The sequence below is a fragment of the Dermochelys coriacea genome, chromosome 10, assembly GCF_009764565.3.
Source record: "Dermochelys coriacea isolate rDerCor1 chromosome 10, rDerCor1.pri.v4, whole genome shotgun sequence".
In the NCBI taxonomy this organism is placed as follows: Eukaryota; Metazoa; Chordata; order Testudines; family Dermochelyidae; genus Dermochelys; species Dermochelys coriacea.
The window spans coordinates 41,890,670-41,910,026 of NC_050077.1; the positions used below are offsets into that span (position 1 = coordinate 41,890,670).

Sequence of the window (19,357 nt, forward strand, 5' to 3'; positions counted from 1 at the left end):
AAACTGTTTTGAATAAAGCATCATTTCTACTGAACTCTTCCATACACTGCTGAAAAAGATACACTACCCAAGAATTTTTATAAAAGATCCCTGCCATAATAGCTTAGGCACAGTAGTTAGTACATATTCACAAAACTCTAGTCAAATTCTAACATGATTCTTACCTGTGCAGCACTTATGGCTTCAGCAGCAAGTAAGTCTTAACACAAGCACACACACACACCTGCCCTGAAGGATCATTTCTGCAGATTTTATATCATAAAAGTGAATTTGCTTGCTAGGTGTAAGCAGTTCCAGGATATGGTATGAAACTGATGTTTTTAGGTTGAAACAAAAATAGGCAAGCCTTTATCTTAATAGCAAATATGACAGCAGTTTTATGATGTGCATTATGGCATACTGTAATCAGGATGGCATTAATCATTGACTAATACCTTTGTTCTCAATTCTTTTTTTCCCACAGAGCTTTAAGTTTCTGAGAGACTGATGGCAATATAACCTGCTAAATTAATGGTTGGAACTCTTGGTTCTAGAACTCCAGTTCTATTTGATTTTTCCTTTCAAGTGAGCAACGATATGACTGTATAAAAAAGCATGCCTTATTTAGCCTGTCTTGTAAGGATGACGTACCCAGACACATTTTAACAATGCTTCAGTGTAGAAGGTGTAAACTATTTTGGGCTTGATGTGTTGTGAATGTTGCTTTTTTCCCTTAAGGTATATAAACATTAGAAGTAAAGTCAAATCATGCATGCGCCATTTTTTACTTTCTTAATGTAGCTCTTAAATTGGCAAAGCTCTAAAATGCACTGCTGCCATCTAGTGATAACTTTTTGTAAAGTACAGCAAAACCTAAAAATATATATGGTATATATTTATATTTTTGGGGAAGAGGAAAACCAAAATACAGTAAGTGTTTCATTTTTAAGCTGCTGATATTCATTCCTTATATTGTATGTCTGAGAGATGAGAGAATTATACTGTTCTGATACTTAAAGAGGAGTAATATAAATTGAAATTATTTTAAGGGCTTAACCTCTATAGAAAGATTTGGGTATCCTATAATCAAAGACTTTAAAAGCTGGAACAGTCCAACAAGTGGTGATGAATTGTAGTACAAAATTCAGTTTATAAATATATATATATATGATGGCTTTTTAAGTGATTTTTTTTTTTTTTTTGTTAAATCATGTAAATTCTCAAATCCTTTTGCACTGATGTGTTCAACATATTCTTGTACATTCAATTCAGGCAACTTTTATAATTTACTTTTTTGTTTTAAATGATGTTGAAATATTACAGCATGGTGATATTCTATGCAACTAGTAATACGCTTCAGTTTGACACTGTAATTTCTCATGTTGATTTAAAGATTGATTGTAGAATTACAGACCTAACAGGGTTCTCATGCCGTGCATAACTGTAGATGCATGAACTTGTGTTCTCTATATTTGTTGAAGTGCAATGATGTATAAAAAGTGGATTCACCTGTTTTTAAAAATAAAACACTGACAAAAAAAATCAGACTCTCAAATTTGTATCCACTCTACTTATTATTACCTGAAATACAGTATTAACATTTCCTCAACCTTCTGTCAGTTTTTTCAACTCCTTCTCCACTTCTTCCACAAATGCTGGGAAATTCTGATCCATGAGACATAGGCGAATAAAAGGCCCTAATTCTTCAGCAGTCCACATGGAATGCTGATATGCAAGGGGGAGCTCAAATGTTGATGATTTCAGCACAGACTGCAAAAGCAAAGGCAAAGGTGATTTTATTTAAGGTACATTTCATTGCCAGTGCAATTGAGTATGTTTTTTAAAGTAGCGTTCATGAGTCCACAGAAATGCTTGTTTTACTACACATGCACACTAATAATCTACATGGCACCTGTTCATTACAAGTATGACAGTCCAACTAGGTCAGATCTTCCTTTTATGTTAATTGCTAACACGTTAAAAAAGACAAATCTACAGTTTTTGCTTGCTATGATCTAACATCTAAATACTAGCCTATTTCAGATGTAGTCACTGTTTTAAAGTATTTTCCAAACAATAGCATTTAATGTATGTTTGACCTCTGCACACAAGAAAAGATATCTGCATCCTTTTCCTTCATTGCCAGTCTTTCTCTGACCTCTTTCCAATCTCTTTTCCCTAAGTCAGGAACTCAGAAATTAGGAAATGCCAGTTTTACAGTTGCAACCTTATTTCCGCCACCTGTATGTCCATCCTGTACATTGAATGAGGCAAGGATTCTGTTCTTCTCTGTTGCAGAGCTTGCCAGGCCAATTTGTGGCACCTCATCAGCAAAGTGCACAGCCTTCAGACCACTATCAAATCTGGTCAGAGGGTAGTCATCAGTGAGGTGTGACCTAGTCTGTCTTTGGCCCTAGTTGCATGTGGGGATCCTTGCGCTGGCCCTAGCTATGAAGGCTGGCTGCACGTTGACCCTTGCCCCTTCAAAATCGATTCAGAAGTGCCTATGAGCAGCTTGGTAGGGTCCGTTATAAGAGACTGGTTTCTGATATCAGCTGCAGATCATTCTTCACACTACCTTGATGTTGCAGAGAAATCTGGGAAGGGTAAGTGGGCCCAAAAACAGATGCCTCTATGACTAGTGCACTCCTGGATGGTCAAAGAGATTGGTGTATACTGGTAGGCTCAGGTCTTCCCTGATCTTCTCAATCATTCTGGCTGCAGCATCCTCACAACAGATGTCTGGAGGAGTGAAGTTGCTTAACACAGGGAGCCACAGTACTAATGTGGGTTGAATCGTCCCAGTTATGATGCACAGGGTTGAGTGTAGTTGTGTGCCAGCCAATTTGATCTGAGATGAATGGAGCCAGAGTGGAGCACAGCATTCTGCTGCAGAGGAACAGAGGATGATGGATGATCAGAGTTTAAGCGTGTGCTCTATAAAATGTCAGCCAATTTGCTTAGAAGGCTGTTATGCATCCTTATCTTAGCAGCAGTTTTCCTCACGGGTTTAAAATATGTGAGACGTCTATCTAGGTTTACTTTGAGGTAGAGTGAATAGGATTCATGTTTCAAGTGAGGTCCACTGAGAAAGATATTTAGTTCCTGGCCTGCTCTGCCTGCTGTAAACATGGAATACACTCAAAACTGTTTTGCTCACGCTGAGTTGTAAATGCCACCGACTACAATCTTGCCATCTTAAGTCAGCATTTAGGGCACCTTCGAGTTTTGGGAATGATCTTGCTTGGATACCTAAGCAAATGCCGTCATCTGCATACAGGAGCACGCAGTACTGGGTGAGTGGAATGTCATTCGTGTACAGTTTGAAAAGCGTTGGTGCCAGCACAGAGCCTTGAGGCAGGATCGTTGGTTTGTCTTTTCCATGTGATAACTCTGTCTCCCATGTGCATTTGGAAACATCTGTTGCAGAGGAGGTCAATGATGTTGATTATCCATGCTGGGAGTGCTCTTGATAATTTGACTAAGAGTCTGGTGTGCCAGCCCAGTGGCTCTCAACCTTTCCAGACTACCGTACCCGTTTCAGGAGTCTGATTTGTCTTGCGTACCCCCAAGTTACAACTCACTTAAAAATTACTTGCTTACAAAATCAGACATAAAAATATAAGTGTCACAGAACCCTATAACTAAAAAATTTGTTTATTTACTCATTTTTACCATATAAATATTTTACTTACATTTCAGTGTATGGTATATAGAGCAGTATAAACAAGTCATTGTCTGTATAAAATTTTAGTTTGTACCGACTTCACCATTGCTTTTTATGTAGCCTGTTGTAAAACTAGGCAAATATCTAGATTCACCCCTTGGAAAACTGCTGTGTACCCCAAGGGGAACATGTGCTCCTGGTTGATAGCCACTGTGCCAGACCATGTCATATGCTGCTGTCAGATCCAGAAATATAGCTCCCGTCTTTGGGTTTTTCTGAAAACCATTTTTTATTAATGTTTTCAAAGCTAGCACTTGATCACAGGTACTTCAAACTCTCTGAAAACTTGCTTGCTTGACACAGAGTATTGACTCCACAAGGAGTCTATGGATTCTAGATTCCATGGGGGAAAAAAAAGTCTAATTACATGATTCTGTACTATCAGTACATGTGTACAAGGGTGTAAGATGAAAGCTGCCTGGCAAGCCATAAATCTGGCATTTCCTAGCCTTTGAGTGCTTGACTCTGCAACATAAATAATATCGTCTCAACATCTTTTTTTTTTTTTTAAGGTAACTTTTCTTTTAAAAAAGCCTAGCACAAGTTACAATAATAATAATAATAATGCCAAACAAAAAATCATACAACAGCAATAGCATTACACAGCTGGCAGCAGAAGGCAACTGCTATTCCTGGAAAGGTCCAGAGGGGAAAGAATCAGCAACTGGCACTATGTGCTGCATTGGAGGGCACTGGCCCACCTCCCTCCAGCAGGAGGTGGGGGCTCCTGTCCCATGTGGTGATGCCAGAGGGGAGAGTGAGGCCATGTGTCAGGTCTAGGGAGCGGTATGGAGGAGGCAGCTCCCAGGATTCCCTGTGCTCTTACTATTTTGGCAGCATCTGTTTTAAAATGTTCATGTTCAATTATTTTGGGATGCTGCCAAAACTTCCTGAGGAACGCAAGCCACTGTGGGGGAAATGGCAATTTGACCATTTACATCTCAACCAAATGGGAACAGATTTTCCTGGGGCAAAGAAAAAACATTTCTGACACCAGAGCTTTCTAAACTGCAAGTGCCTGCTGCAAACAATTCAGGTGCTAGATCTTTTCAAGCATCTTTTATAATGGATAATATTATGCAACCTAAATACCAGGGTCACTGCCAGCATCCTCTCTAATGAAGAAAGGACACGCAGGGGGAAAAAGAGGGTTGTGTTATATTATTTATACACCAGGAACATATACGCTTGTTCTGAGTCCCAGATGGAGATAAGAGGCAGACAACTTGAAAGCCTGTGGGTGAAGATGAGGCATTTCTAGAACAAATACAGAAATAGCCAAAACCCAAGGGGGATTTTATCCCAATAGCTGTTTGACCAATAATATTGCAAAACACAAAATGTCCAGAAAGTTCTTGGAATGTACTGGGGATGACTTGTTTTAGAAGGTGAAGAAGGCAGCCATTTTATACTTGATTGTGACTAACGGGGGAATTGGTTGCAAATCTGAAGGTAGGAGACAACTTGGGTGAAAGTGATCATGAAATGATATAATAATGGAATCTAAGAAAGGAAGGAGAGAAGATAGAAAAATAAAAAGGCAGAGACTTCAAAAAAGCAGACTTGAATAAACTCTGACCTGGTAGGTAAGGTCCCATAGGAAGAAAATCTAAAGGGAAAAAGGAGTTCAGGAGAGCTGGCTGTTTCCCAAAGAGATATTAAAAGCACAATAGCAATGTATCCTGATGCATAGAATAAGAAGAGGCCTGTATGACTCCATCAGGAGCTCTTTAATGACCTGACAATCAAAGAGGAATCTTACAAAACTGGAGCTATGGATGAATTGCTAAGGATGAATACAAAAGAACAGCACAAGCATGTAGGGACTAAACCAAAAAGTCTAAGGCACAAAATGAGTTACACCCGCAAGAGACATAAAAGGTAATATGACAGGTTTCAGAGTAGCAGCCATGTTAGTCCGTATTCGCAAAAAGAAAAGGAGTACTTGTGGCACCTTAGAGAGGTTCTACAAATATATTAGGAGCAAGAGCCAAAAGAAAGTGCAGATCTACTACTTAATAGGGAAGGACAGCTAATAACAGATGATATCAAGGCAGCTCAAGTGTTTAATGCCTATTTTGCTGCAGTCTCCACTGAAAAGATTGTGACCAGATGCTTAACACAATTAATAGTAATAACAAGGGGGAAGGATCATGAGCTAAAATAGGGAAAAAACAGGTTAAATATTTACCCTAATGTACTTACAGAACTAGGTGAAGCAATCTTTAAAAAGGGGAACAAAAGGGACCTGGGGAATTAGACCAGTCAGCCCAACTCTGATATCTGTAAAGGAATTGGAACAAATTGCTAAACAAACTGTTTGCATGCACCTAAAGGATAACAGGGTTATAAGTAATAGCCAACATGGATTTGTCAAGAACCAGTCATGCCAAACCAACCTAATTTCCTTCTTTGACGTGGTTACTGGCATAGTGGATGGGGGGAAGCAGTAGACATGACACCTTGATTTTAGTAAGGCTTTTTAGACCCAGGCCCACATGGCATTTTCATAAGCAAACTAGGGAAATGTAGTCTAGATCAGCGGTTCTCAAGCTATGGGGCAGGCCTTCCACGGGAGGCATGAACTGTGTACTTTGTCAACCCTGAGTGGCTGGAGCTTGTGCAGAAGGACATGCATATGCAGGAAGTGGGGATAAAGGGGAAAGCCAGAGCCCCACCACCCGGGCTCAGGCTTTCCTTCCCCTCCCCCCCCAACCCCTCACCTGGAGGCAGCGGGGTAGCAGTAGCAGTGCAGAAGTAAGGGTGGTAATGGGGCGCTAAGTTTGCTGTGAAAAGTGATATTGACAAATATCACTTTTCACATTGCCACCCTTATTTCTGTGCTGCTTCTGGTGTGGCGCTGCCTTCAGAGCTGGGTGGCGGTATATATACTCAGGATGGGGTGCGTACATGACTACATACACACGGAAGGAAGGCCCAGTCAAATAAGTTTGAGAACCATTGGTCTAGATGAAATTACTATAAGGTGGCTACATAACTAGTTGAAAGACCTTATTCAAATAACAGTTATCAATGTTTGTGTTCAAACTAGGAGGATGTATCTAGTGGGGTCCTTCTGGAATCTGTTAGTACGATTCAGTTACTTGGATAATGGAATGGAGAATATACTTATGAAATCTGTAGGTGACACCAAGCAGGGAGGAGTTGCAAGCACCTTGGAGGACAGGATTAGAATTTAAAACAACCTTGACAAATTGGAGAACTGGTCTGAAATTGACAAGATTAAATTAAAGACAAGTGCAAAATACTACACTCAGAAAGGAAAACTCAAATGCACAACAACTATAAAAGGGGGAATAACTGGATAGGTGGTAGTACTGCTGAAAAGTAACTGGGCGTTCCAGTAGTTCAGAAATTAGATGAGTCATCAATATGATGCAGTTGTGAAGAAGGTTAATATTCCAAGTTGTATTAAGAGGAGTCTGGTACGTGAGAGACAAGAAGTAATTGTTCTGCTCTGTCTGGCATTTGTAAGGTCTCAGTTGGAGTAGTGTGTTCAGTTTTGGGCACGACGCTTTAAGAAAAATGTGAACAAGCCAGAGTGAGTCAAAAGGAGAATTACAAAAAGAAAAGCTTTAGAAAACCTGACCTATGTGCTACAGTTAAAAAAAACAAAAAACAAAACAGAAACAAAAAAAAAACTAGGCATGGGTTAGTCTTGAGAAGAGATGACTGAATGGGGACCTGATAAATCTTCAGATATGTAAGGGTTGTTATGAAGAAGATGGTAATCAATTGTTCTCCATGTGCACTGAAAGTACGACAAGAAGTAATGGGCTTAATCTGCCCATTACTAAATCTGAGATTTAGGTTAGATATTAGGAAAAGCTATCTAACTATAAGGGTAGTTAAGTTCTGGAATAGGCTTCCAAAAGCAATTGTGGAATCCCCATCAGTGGAGGTTTTTTAAGAACCAGTTGGAGCAACACCACTCAGGAATGGTGTTGTAGACTTGGTCCTGTCACTTACAGCCACATGGACTAAGACAACTCCTCATGGTCCCTTCCAGCCTGACATTTCTATGAAGTCTCTTACAGTGACCTCTCCACGGATCAGCTAGTAGGAGATGCTGCTACTTGTGCCATTGTTCTCTGAATCCTCTACTCGGAAGGCCAAAGATGAGGAAAATAAGAATCCACATTTGCTCTTGCATAGCAGTACAATAAGCTCCTCCCATCATTGGACTATAACTTTTAAATAAGAAACTGCTTCATTTAAAGGGGTTTAAAAAAACAGCGGTGACAGTGTCAGGCCAGATGGCTATAGGAGAGTGATAGAAGGCAGATATATTAGCCCCAGGTTAAGTAGGTCCCTTTTCCCTGGGTAAGGTAACAGGGAAGGTTCCAGAACAATCAGGAACTTTCTGGAAACAATTAAGGCAAACAAGCTGATTAGAACACCTGCAGCCAATCAAGAAGCTGCTAGAATCAATTAAGGCAGGCTAATCAGGGCACCTGGGTTTAAAAAGGAGCTCACTTCAGTTTGTGGTGCATGCGAGCTGGGAGCAAGAGGCGCAAGAAGCTGAGAGTGAGAAGGCGTACTACTGGAAGACTGAGAAGTACAAGCATTATCAGACATCAGGAGGGAGGTCCTGTGGTGAGAAGAAAGAAGGTGTTGGGAGGAGGCCATGAGGAAGTAGCCCAGGGAGTTGTAGCTGTCACACAGCTGTTGCAGGAGCCACTGTAGACAGCTGCAATCTACAGGGCCCTGGACTGGAACCTGAAGTAGAGGGCGGACCCGGGTTCCCTCCAACTCCCTACTTGATACCAGAGGAGTTGAACTGGACTCTGGGTTCCACCAGAGGGGAAGGTCTCTGGCCTATTCCCTGATCCACTAGGTGGATCAGCAGAGACTGTGGGGATTGTTCTTCCTTTCCCCATGCTGGCCAGTGATGAGGCTAACTGAGTGAATGGCAGATCTGAGCCATGAAAGTGGCCAAACTGAGGCGAGAAAATCCGCCAATAAGCGCAGGACCCACCAAGGCTGAGGAGGAACTTTGTCACACAACTAAATCTTCACAAAAAGAAAAGGAGTACTTGTGGCACCTTAGATACTAACAAATTTATTTGAGCATAAGCTTCCGTGAGCTACAGCTCACTTCATTGGATGCATTCAGTGGAAAATACAGTGGGGAGATTTATATACATAAAGAACATGAAACAATGGGTGATTCCATACACACTGTAAGGAGAGTGAGCACTTAAGATGAGTTATTACCAGCAGGAGAGTGGGGGGCGGGAGGGGAAACCTTTTGTAGTGATAATCAAGGTGGGCCATTTCCAGCAGTTGACAAGAATGTCTGAGGAACAGTGGGCGGGGGGGGGGAATAAACATGGGGAAATAGTTTTACTTTGTGTAATGACCCGGTCCCCATGTTTATTTCCCATGTCTACAGCGCATCTACTGCTCTTGGTGAACCTCTAATTTACCACAGCAAGGCAACTTCCACAGCAGACCCCATTCTGCTTTCAGAATTAATGTCTCTAACTGAGATTGCCATTGTAAGAGAATCAGTGGCCCACTCCCAACTGTCAATTTAAGGAGTGGACAGTGGCCACATTCCTCCCTCTTATACTACAGCTGACAAATTAGCATTAGGCTTTAGCATTTTGATGGAAGTATTCTATAGTTTGCAAACAGACCAGTACACAGGTGAGAAACAGCCTGTGTGCTAGATCTACGCTGTGGTATATTTGAGGCCCATATGCCATTCACCTAATGCAAAATCTCCACTCTGTTTAAACAAAGTTTAGTGTTCATGGTTGCAAAAACAACCTTCCAAACATGAACAGACACTAACCCATGCATTGATGTCTATGGAAATCAATAGCTTTGAGAGGGGTGAACTCCTAGGCCCCTATTAATATCACCGAACTATCAACTCTAAAGCCAATGACTTCTAGGGAAAGTTTTACTATTCCACAGACCTTTACATGGGCAGTGGAAATAGGGTAAAAGGGTAGAAGTGAAGCCCATGGGGAACTGGGAGTTGTTGCTAGGACATTGCATAGTTGTTGATGTACTTTGGTCAAACTGGACAGTCTACGTAAAAGAATAAATGGACACAATTCAGACGTCAAGAGTTATAACATTCAAAAACCAGTCGGAAAACACTTCAATCTCTCCGGTCACACGATTACAGACCTGAGAGTGGCTATCCTTCAACAAAAAAACTTCAAAAACAGACTCCAACAAGAGACTGCTGAATTGGAATTAACTTGCAAACTGGAAACAATTAACTTAGGCTTGAATAGAGACTGGGAGTGGATGAGTCATTACATAAAGTAAAACTATTTCCCCATGTTATTTCTCCCCCCACCCCACCCCCCACTGTTCCTCAGATGTTCTTGTTAACTGCTAGAAATGGCCCACCTTGATTATCACCACAAAAGGTTTTCCTCCTTCCCCCCCTCCTTCCTGCTGGTAAAAGCTCATCTTAAGTGATCATTCTCCTTACAGTGTGTATGATAAAACCCATTGTTTCATGTTCTCTGTGTGTGTATATAAATCTCCCCACTGTATTTTCCACCGAATGCATCCGATGAAGTGAGCTGTATCTCATGAAAGCTTATGCTCAAATAAATTTGTTAGTCTCTAAGGTGGCACAAGTACTCCTTTTCTTTGTTGCTAGGAAGGAAGTGTAGGGGGAAGACACAGAAACAAGGGACAAGAATAATAGTGTCATGTTTTCTTACTGATACTGAATGTGATAAGGTACTGAACAAATAACAAAATGTAGTTACTATATACATGCCACTCTACCTTGTTCTTTGAACTTTCTATTGATAGCAGTGGCAGTTCTGGATCAAGGTAACTGTGTTTCTAAATATATACACCAGCCCACAGTTAAGTAAAAATTGGAATTTGTCTCAGCCCACTAAGTGCTAAGGTTTAAGTGCATCTAATATTTTTCTTTCTAGCCATAAGGACCTGAATGTTAATTACAATGAAATCTGAGGTTTTGCAGCCAAGTCCATGGCTACTCAACAGCAGACACACAAGGTCCTGTCCTTTTCTCAGTGTATGGTCTTCGTGTGCTTCTGTCTTGATGTCTGCAAGTTACTGTTTCACTGAACAAGCTGGTACATCATCAACATAGGAAAAACTTAATATCACATAGCCTGCCACAAACTGCCCCTCCCTCTCCCTGCCAGAGAGAAGTGGTGTCTTGTCATATGACAGTGTTTGACTCTACCTGTGCTAGCTCTGTCACGGATCTCTGTCTCTCTGGAAAGCTTGTGCATGACTGGGCTGGAGGTTTATCTATAACGTGACTTGGCTGGAAAGTATCAAAACAGAATTTAAATTAATAAGGATCACAGTTAAATCAGTGCACTAAGGACAAATGAAAAGTATTCCACTTAGGAAGGAACAATCAGTTGCACACACACAAAATGAGAAATGACTGCTTAGGAAGGAGTACTGCAGAAAGAGATCTGGGGCTCATAGTTGACCATAAGCTAAATATGAGTCAACAGTGTAACACTATATCAAAAAAAGCAAACTTCATTCTGCAATGTATTAGCAGTAGTGTTGTAAGCAAAACACAAAAAGTCGTTCTTCCTCTTTACTATGTGCTGATTAGGCCACATTGTGTCCAATTCAGGGGATCACATTTCAGGAAAGATGTGGACAAATTGGACACAGTCCAAAGAAGAGCAACAGAAATGATTAAAGGTCTAGAAAACATGACCAATGAAGGATGATTGAAAAAACTGGGTTTGTTTAGTCAGGAGAACAGAAAACTGAAAGGGGACACAATAACAGTTTTCAAATACATAAAAGGTTGTTATAAGGAGGAAGGAGAAAATTTGTTCTCCTTAGCCTCTGAGGATAGGACAAGAAGCAATGGTTTTAAATTGCAGCAAGGGTGGTTTAGGTTGGACATTAAAAAACTTTCCTGTCAGGGTGGTTTAGCACTGGAATAAATTGCCTAGGGATGTTGTGGAATCTCCATTATTGGAGATTTTTATGAACAGGTTAAACAAACACCATAAGTCCAGGAGACTGGACTAAATGACCTCTTGAGGTCCCTTCTAGTCCTACAATTCTGATTTCTCCCAGGAGGAAATGTAGGGTAGTGGTGATTGGTGACTCTCTTATAAGGGGGATGGAGACATCCATCTGTGGCCCTGCAATGGCATCCCAGGAGGCACTCCCAGGGGCCAGTATCTGAGACATTGCACAGGGATTGTTGAGGATCATCTGGCCCTCTGACTACTACCCCATGCTACTCATCCATGTGGGCACTAATGATACTGCAAGGTATGACCCTGAGCAGATCAGAAGTGACTACAGAGCTCTAGCAGTGTGAGGGTGAAGGAGTTGGGGGTTCAACTTCCTTCCGGTCAAGGGTAAGGGCCCAGGCAGAGACATGCATCCCGGAGGTGAATGTCTGGCTGCAAGAATAGTGTCACAAAGAGGGCTTCAGCTTCCTTGACTACAGGATGCTGTTCCAAGAAGAGGCACTGCTAAGCAGAGATGGGATCCATCTATTGAGGAATGGGAAGAGCATATTTGGATATAAATTGGCTAATTTAGTGAGGAGGGCTTTAAGATAGCTTGAAGGGGGGCAGGTGACAAAAGCCCACAGGTAAGTTAAAGACCTGGAGAGCTGGGAGAAGGGTCGAATCTGCGGGGAGCATGGGCCATTATAGCTGGGTTAAGGGAGAGACAAGAGAGAACATTGGGGGGGGGTGTCAAATCAGTATTATAGATGTCTGTACACAGTAATGCCTCACTTAACACCGTCCCAGTTAAGGTTGTTTCGTTGTTATTTTGCTGATCAATTAAAGAACATGCTCATTTAAAGTTGAGCAATGCTCCCTTTGGTATCCACCTGCTTTGTCCACTGCTTGCAGAAAGAGCAGCCCGTTGGAGCGAGCTGGTGGGGGCTTGGAACCTGGAGGGACTGGCAGTCCCACTATCAGCTCCCCTAAGTTCCCTGTGTGGCAGCCGCCCAGCAGGCTATCAATTGCCAGGAAGTTCAGCTGTCCCTCTCCCCACTGCTGTGTGCTGCTCCTGCCCTCTGCCTTGGAGCTGCTCCGGGCAGCCTCCTGCTTGATGTCCAGGGCGGGGGGAGGAGAAGAGGAGTGTTAACATCAGAGTGTCCCCATCATCCCACTCCTATACCCCATCTCCACAAAGCGGCGGGGGGGGGGGAATGACACAACAGAGCTAAGGATGGAGGGAGCTTGCTGGCAGAAGCTGCTGTCTCAACTTGCTGATCTACTTAAAAAGGCAGTGTACTTAGAGTAGGGTCAGCGTACTTAAAAGGGCACTGCGCATCTCTCTCACACACGGTGTGTGTGTGTCTGTCTGTCTCTCTCTCTCTCTCTCACACACACACACACACACACACGGTGTGTGTCTCTGTCTCTCTCTGCCAGGGTGGATTTGACTTAAATCTCTTAATCATGATTTAAATCACTACTCAGGAAGACTCGATTTAATCATGGATTTCTACATAAAAGTACATCCCTGTTAGTTGTTATAACTTTAATACGTATTCTTCACAACTGAGAGATAGGTGTAGTTTCATTTTTAGAAGGTACACGCTACACATTTGTAAAGTGATTTATTTTGAAAACTTTTCAGATTAGTTTTACAGCTATATCAGAAAATGAATGATTGTTTAGTTATTTCATTTCATCAAAGGTAATTGAAGCAGATATTTATGAAGTCATTCCAATTCAACAGGTTAATCATTAATATTTGGAGGATTTTCCTGCCATGCTGTATTAGGAGGAGAACATGACCAGACAGACATTTAAATTACTTTAATTAACTACATTAATCAACAACATTATGTATTCTGGATTTTTTCTTCAACAGCAAAAATATAATATTTTAACAAAACAAGCATATGAATTTTTGAATTTAGTTAAACATTCAAGTTTCTTAAAATCAGATTTGTTTTTGTTAAAATTGTTTTTAAATAAAATAGTTAAATGAAATATTTTTTAAAAAAATTGACTATGTCAACCAGGTCAACATGAGAAACTTAAAATATTGGCTTCTACAGCTAACTCAGTCGTCTTCACCTTCAATTTCCTGTTTGTTCTAATCTGGAAAAGAAAAACAAGCTTTCCTTCTTTTTCAGGTCCCAAACGATTTCTCAATTTCAAATTCATTAGTCCAAAGGAAGAAAACATTCTTTCTACAGTGACAGAAGAAGCTACTGCTGTTAAAAGTGAGATTATCACTTCAACAGTCTCAGAATCCAAGTGCTTAAGTGACTTCCACTAGTTCACTGGTGTAACTTTCTTTAAAACATCATCAGCAAACATATATTTCTTGAATGGTTCACCCTTAGCTCAGAAGTTTATTATAGTTGGTATTATGGAGGGATGATTGCTGGATGTCCATGTCATAGCCAACTCCTCTTCTTCAGCAGTTAAGGTTTGACCCTGGTATCGAGTATTGAGACTATTTGCAAGAAAATGAGCTAGAGAGATAGTGCTTGTTCCATTCTTTTTTTAATGCTTGTAATTTAACTCTGTCATTGCAAATTTCTCTTTTAAAGATCTAACTCAGTTTCTTCCAAATTTCAGCAGCATCAGCAATAAAACAGCTGTTTCCCTGCATTTTCTTCACGGATACAGAAATAGGCTTCAGGGTAATCAGCATGTGTTCAACATTTCTCTGAAGCCCAACGTTGAGAACTTTGGCTGTCACTCAAAGGGGGAAAATTTTGTGGAGGATTGTGGCATCTCCTGGATGGCCAGAAGCAAGGGTGGGCGTAGCTGATCCCATCAGTATAGGTCATCTGGGGGAAACTGCGCAGCATGTCCTTCATAGTACGGTTAAGCCATTCAACCAAGCCATCGGTTTGCGGGTGGTATATGGAGGTGGGCAGCTGCTTAATCCCCAGGTCGCACATCAGCTGCAGCAGCTGGGAGGTGAAGCTGGTGCCTTGGTCAGTGAGGATTTCCCAGGGCAGGCCCACGCGGGCGAAGACCTTCAGAGTTAATCAGCAACTGTTTGGGCAGTGATGCTCCACAGCGGTACTGCTTCGGGGAAACAGGTGGCATAGTCCACGATGACCAGTATGTACTGGAATCTGGCAATACTTTTCGGAAGGGGGCCCACCAAGTCCATGGCCACTCACTTGAATGGCGTTTCTACAATGGGCATGAGAATCAACGGGACCTTGGGCGTCCGTGGTGGAGCGGCTAACTGACATTCTGGACAGGAACTATAATAGTTCCTCACCTCCTGGTGTACACTGGGCCAGAAGAACCTCGTCAGAATTCTGGTGAGGGTCTTTTCATGGCCCAAGTGCCCTGCAGCCGAGATGCTGTTGGTGAGTTTCATTACAGCTCATCGGTGACATTAAGGCACAAGAAGTTGGGCCTGGAGCTCTCCGGTGTGAGGGTCTCATTCCACCTAAAAGAGGTGGTTGCAGCGCAACTCAAAATGGGGCCACCACTTTGTCTGGGACTGATCGATCAGGGTCCCATCGATGGCCGCTAGCTGCTCATATGCTTCACTGAGGGTGGGTCCTCCCTTTGGTCCTGGCAAAAGTCAGTGCTGAGCATGGGTTTGACGGCGGGCCCCGGCGGGGGGTCCTCGGGCTCTCCTCCCTGTCCGTTGGGGTCTGGTTCCTCCCCCTCCTTGGAGTAGGTCTCGGGGCAGCCCCCCTTCCAGCGCTGGGATGACCTCAGGGCCTTTCTCGGCACTTGAGTGAAGGACCTCTGGGCACTTGGACCAATCACGTCCCAGGATCACCGGGTAGGCTAGTTGAGGAGCCAGGCCGACTACCGTCAGCCGCATGACCCCGTCAATGGTTAGCCGGATTCGGGCACTGGGGTAGGGCCAGACATCATCGTGGATGAATTGCAGCCGAATCATCCCCAGGTGCGGGTCAGCTGGAAGGCCTAAATTTTGGCAGATTAGCATCTGGCCACATCCTGAATCAATCAGGGCCAGGGTTGGGCAATCCCCAATGACTACTGGCACTGTAATCTTGGTGGGGTGTGGCCATCAGGCGTGGGTTTCTCCCGGACAAACATGACCGGAGCTGCAGTCCATCTCGGTGCAGTCACGCTGCAGGTGTCCATATTTCCCACAGAAGAAACAGGGTCCGAGCTCTGGATCCCCAGGCTGGGCAGATGTTCCCACGGGGCCCCTTGTGGGGCTTCGATTGGTTCCCCTAACCCCTGGCTCAGCAAACGTTAGGGCTTGTCGAACCGGAACCTCCGGACCTCTATAGCAGGGCTCCTGGCCCCGTGAAGGGTTTCATAGTTCGGTCCGGGAGCTCCCCTTCTTCTTTAGGTTAGGACGCTTGGGCCCTGGTGGGTGGGCTCGAATCGCCAGTCCCCGCAGGGCTTCAGCTGCGAGGAAATCCTCCATCAGAGTGACAGCAGCGGCCAGTGTCGCAGGCTAATGGCGGAGGACCCAGGCCCTTCCTCGCGGCGGGAGGATATGGACAAATTGTTCCATAATAACTTGCTCAGTGAGCTTGTCTGGGGTTCGCCTCTCGGACTGTAGCCATTGCTTGCATGCCTCCCTCAGCTCCTAGGCCACCAACCAAGGTCGGGCAGACTCCAGAACCGATGCCAGAAGGTTTCTGGGCTGACATCCAAGGCATATAGAATCGCTGCCTTTACCCCGGTTGTACTCCCGTGCCTCCTCCATCAATAGCCCACAGTACACAGTGTGGGCGGACCCGGTCAGATACGGGGCCAGGAGGGTGGCCCACTGGTCTCAGACCCACCCCACAACTAATGCCACCCTCTCAAAGGTCACAAGGAAGGCCTTGGGTTCATTGTTGGGGCCCATCTTGGTCAACTGGATCGGCGTGCTACACTGGACGGCCCAGCGGTGTCTCCTGGCTGGGGTTCCGCAGGACAGGGGAGCAGAGTTGCCAACTGCTGCAGGCATTGTTGCTGGTGGTCCTGGTTCTAGTATCCCAGCTCCAAAATCAGCTGTTGCTGCTGTGCCCCTAACTGCTGGACCAGCTGCTGTTGCTGGGCTGCCACTTGCTGCTGCTGGCTCTCAGCCAGGAACTTAATGAGCTTGTCCATATCCATGGCCGTCCGAGCAGAGTTCCTTTGGGCAGCGTCCGCTGGCTCCCTTTGAGGAGCAGTGGGCGCTGTCCGGGGTCCTCTGCTTGGTGTCCCCATCCAGTACCCTTGTTTTGAACCTGTGACCATCACTCCGACTCCTGTTTTCTCATTAGTTGTCTAAAGTAATCAGTTGGAAGCCGGGTCCAATGGTCCCTCCCACTAGAAGTAGCGTGCTTGTGCCCACTCACCTCCCAGATTTTTCCAATAAGGCCTCACTACAGAACCATTAATAACTACTCTGAGAATGCTTTCCCAACCAGTAGTGCACCAACCTTGTAGTAGGTTCATCTAGGCTATATTTCCCTAGCTTGTTTATGAGAAGGTCATGTGAGACAGTATCAAAAAGTGTCATGTGACATACTTCCTGCTGGGCAGAAACAAAGAAGCCCAGGATACAGGAGTCACATGCTGCAGCTACACAGAGTAGTAGGAAGTTTGTTACCTCATTGCTATACATAGTTCTTGTTCATAATAAAGGGTTTATCTTAATATCAGTCTGCTTGTCAATAAGATACTACATTAGCAGATAGCATAGTTTTGTTTCTGGACAAATGCATAGACGAAATGCCTCTTTTAAAAAAATGTGTACTATTAAACAACAGGATTAAAATAGTGATGTCTCATACCCAACAACCACTCAAGGACCATATTCTTATTAGATTACACATCCAGCCTCTGGGCCTAAAGCAGTGGTTTTCATCCTGTGGTCCACGGACATCTGGGGGTCCGCAAACTATGTCTAAGATTTCCAAAGAGGTTCACACCTCCATTTGAAATCAGTAGGGGTCCTCAAATGAAAAAAGGTTGAAAACCACTGGCCTGAAGGAGTATAGACATGGCACTTAAAGTAGGCAACGATTATATTTCTCAGTTTCACACACACACACACACACACACACACACACACTCTTCTGGCTTACTCCATGAAGCATCGATGTATTTTGTTCAGAGTCCTTCACTTGACTTTCACGGTTAGCCAGCTGACTATGACCTTGGTGCAGCTCTTGGCTTTGCTCATCTATTACCTGAACTGTTACATAGTCTGCAAGTTTCTGCACACAATTATAGCAGTGTTCCAGCGCCTGCTCTTTTGAATCTCCACCAAACTGAATACGAAACATGCGGCATTCATTCTGTTTAAAGCCAAAGAGAGAAATTAATTTGAGTGTGCATCCCACCAAACAACTTTGTTTTTAATTAAATTTGTATTTATTGTAGCCAAAACAAAATAGTGATAGTTACTGGATCACTGCACCAAGGTTGGTTAACTTTCTCCTTGCTGTATAACAACGGTGGAGCACTCTGCCACTGTTAAGGCCCTGGGCAGGGACCCAGTGAAGTTGGGTGGGCCTGGGTTCCCCTACCCCCTGCTGCGAGCCCCCACCCTTTGGGTAGCAGCCTATTCGCTCCTAGGCCAGAAGGCCCTGTGTGTTGTCTGCCCCAGCCAGGTGGCTGAGGGCTTAAGACTGATTGTGGCTCTGCCTTGCCCAGAGGGCCAGAGCTTCTTCATAGACTGTTAATTATAGGCTGTTAATTACTGTCTTCCCCAGCCAGGTGGCTGTGGGTTAAGGACTGTTGTGCCTCACCCCACACAGGGAGCTGGAGCTCTCCCCTATAAGACTGTTACTTGCAGTCTGCCAGTAGTAAGGTTTTATTGGAAATCCTCCCTACTACAGTGTGAGGGACCACTAGAGCTTAGAAAGCACACTGGGATCCTTCAGGTTGAAAGATGCTATGTAAATGGAAGGCTATTGTAATCACTTTTTGAAATCTGTCTTTGGAAGCATTTATTAGTGAAAACCAGCCTCACTCAATCCACCCAAACAATGCCCTCAGTTCCATGAGGTTCTGGATCACTTTGCACTCATGGAATAGCCAACAATGCATACAATGGTAACAGAGTCTCACATATTGTTACCTTTTACTTATATAATGAATGGAGAACTTGTTTCTAAATATTAAAACAATATCTTATAAAACCCCCTCACCAGATGGATGCTGTATAATTTCTAAGGTGAGTTTGATAGCATCCGCCTTGATAGCAGTCACATCACACAATAGACTGGAAACTGCAACTGCTAGATATAATTCTGAAAATTATTTTGAAAATGCAGGCAAAAAAGGATTCAAGTATCTGTCATGCATGTCTTTCGAGTGAGCTAGCATGCCTTAAGGGCTGATCTATATACTTAACAGCATGCAGGATGCAAAAGCTTGTGATGTACAAATTATTCAGACTTTTATGCTGATCTTGAAATTTTAAAACTGAAAATGGGTTTAAGATACCAAACATGAACAAGTCTCATTTAGATGGACAATGCTTAGTTGATCCTGGATGTTTCTGAATAGAGCTCCACATCACTAAGCCAATATCATATTTATCCTATCTTTTTCTTTAATTACCCGTTCTGTAGACTGTTCGGTGAGCTACATAAATTTAGAGGACTTCATATTTAACTTCCAAGTCTTTGATTAGCTAGTAAAGATGAAGCAACTCATCGCAGTAGTACAATCTGGCATATTATTACAGGCACATTATTTTATGACACAGCTATTATAT

General features: G+C 43.3%; 2 protein-coding genes across 2 annotated transcripts in view; one reads left to right on the plus strand and one right to left on the minus strand.

The window, feature by feature from the left end:
- The window catches only part of NPTN (neuroplastin), a 139,598-nt gene extending 138,844 nt beyond the window's left edge, over positions 1 to 754 (plus strand). The window contains exon 9 of the mRNA XM_038418787.2: positions 464 to 754. The gene's annotated coding sequence lies outside the window, so the exon portion shown is untranslated. The remainder of the gene's footprint in view (positions 1 to 463) is intronic.
- An 830-nt stretch (positions 755 to 1,584) lies between these two features.
- REC114 (REC114 meiotic recombination protein) overlaps positions 1,585 to 19,357 on the minus strand; it is a 130,435-nt gene continuing 112,662 nt past the window's right edge. The window contains exons 4-6 of the mRNA XM_043493333.1: positions 17,718 to 17,930; positions 10,923 to 11,006; positions 1,585 to 1,749 (exon numbers count right to left, since the gene is read on the minus strand). Coding sequence (XP_043349268.1) covers positions 1,585 to 1,749; positions 10,923 to 11,006; positions 17,718 to 17,930 — 462 coding nt within the window. The remainder of the gene's footprint in view (positions 1,750 to 10,922; positions 11,007 to 17,717; positions 17,931 to 19,357) is intronic.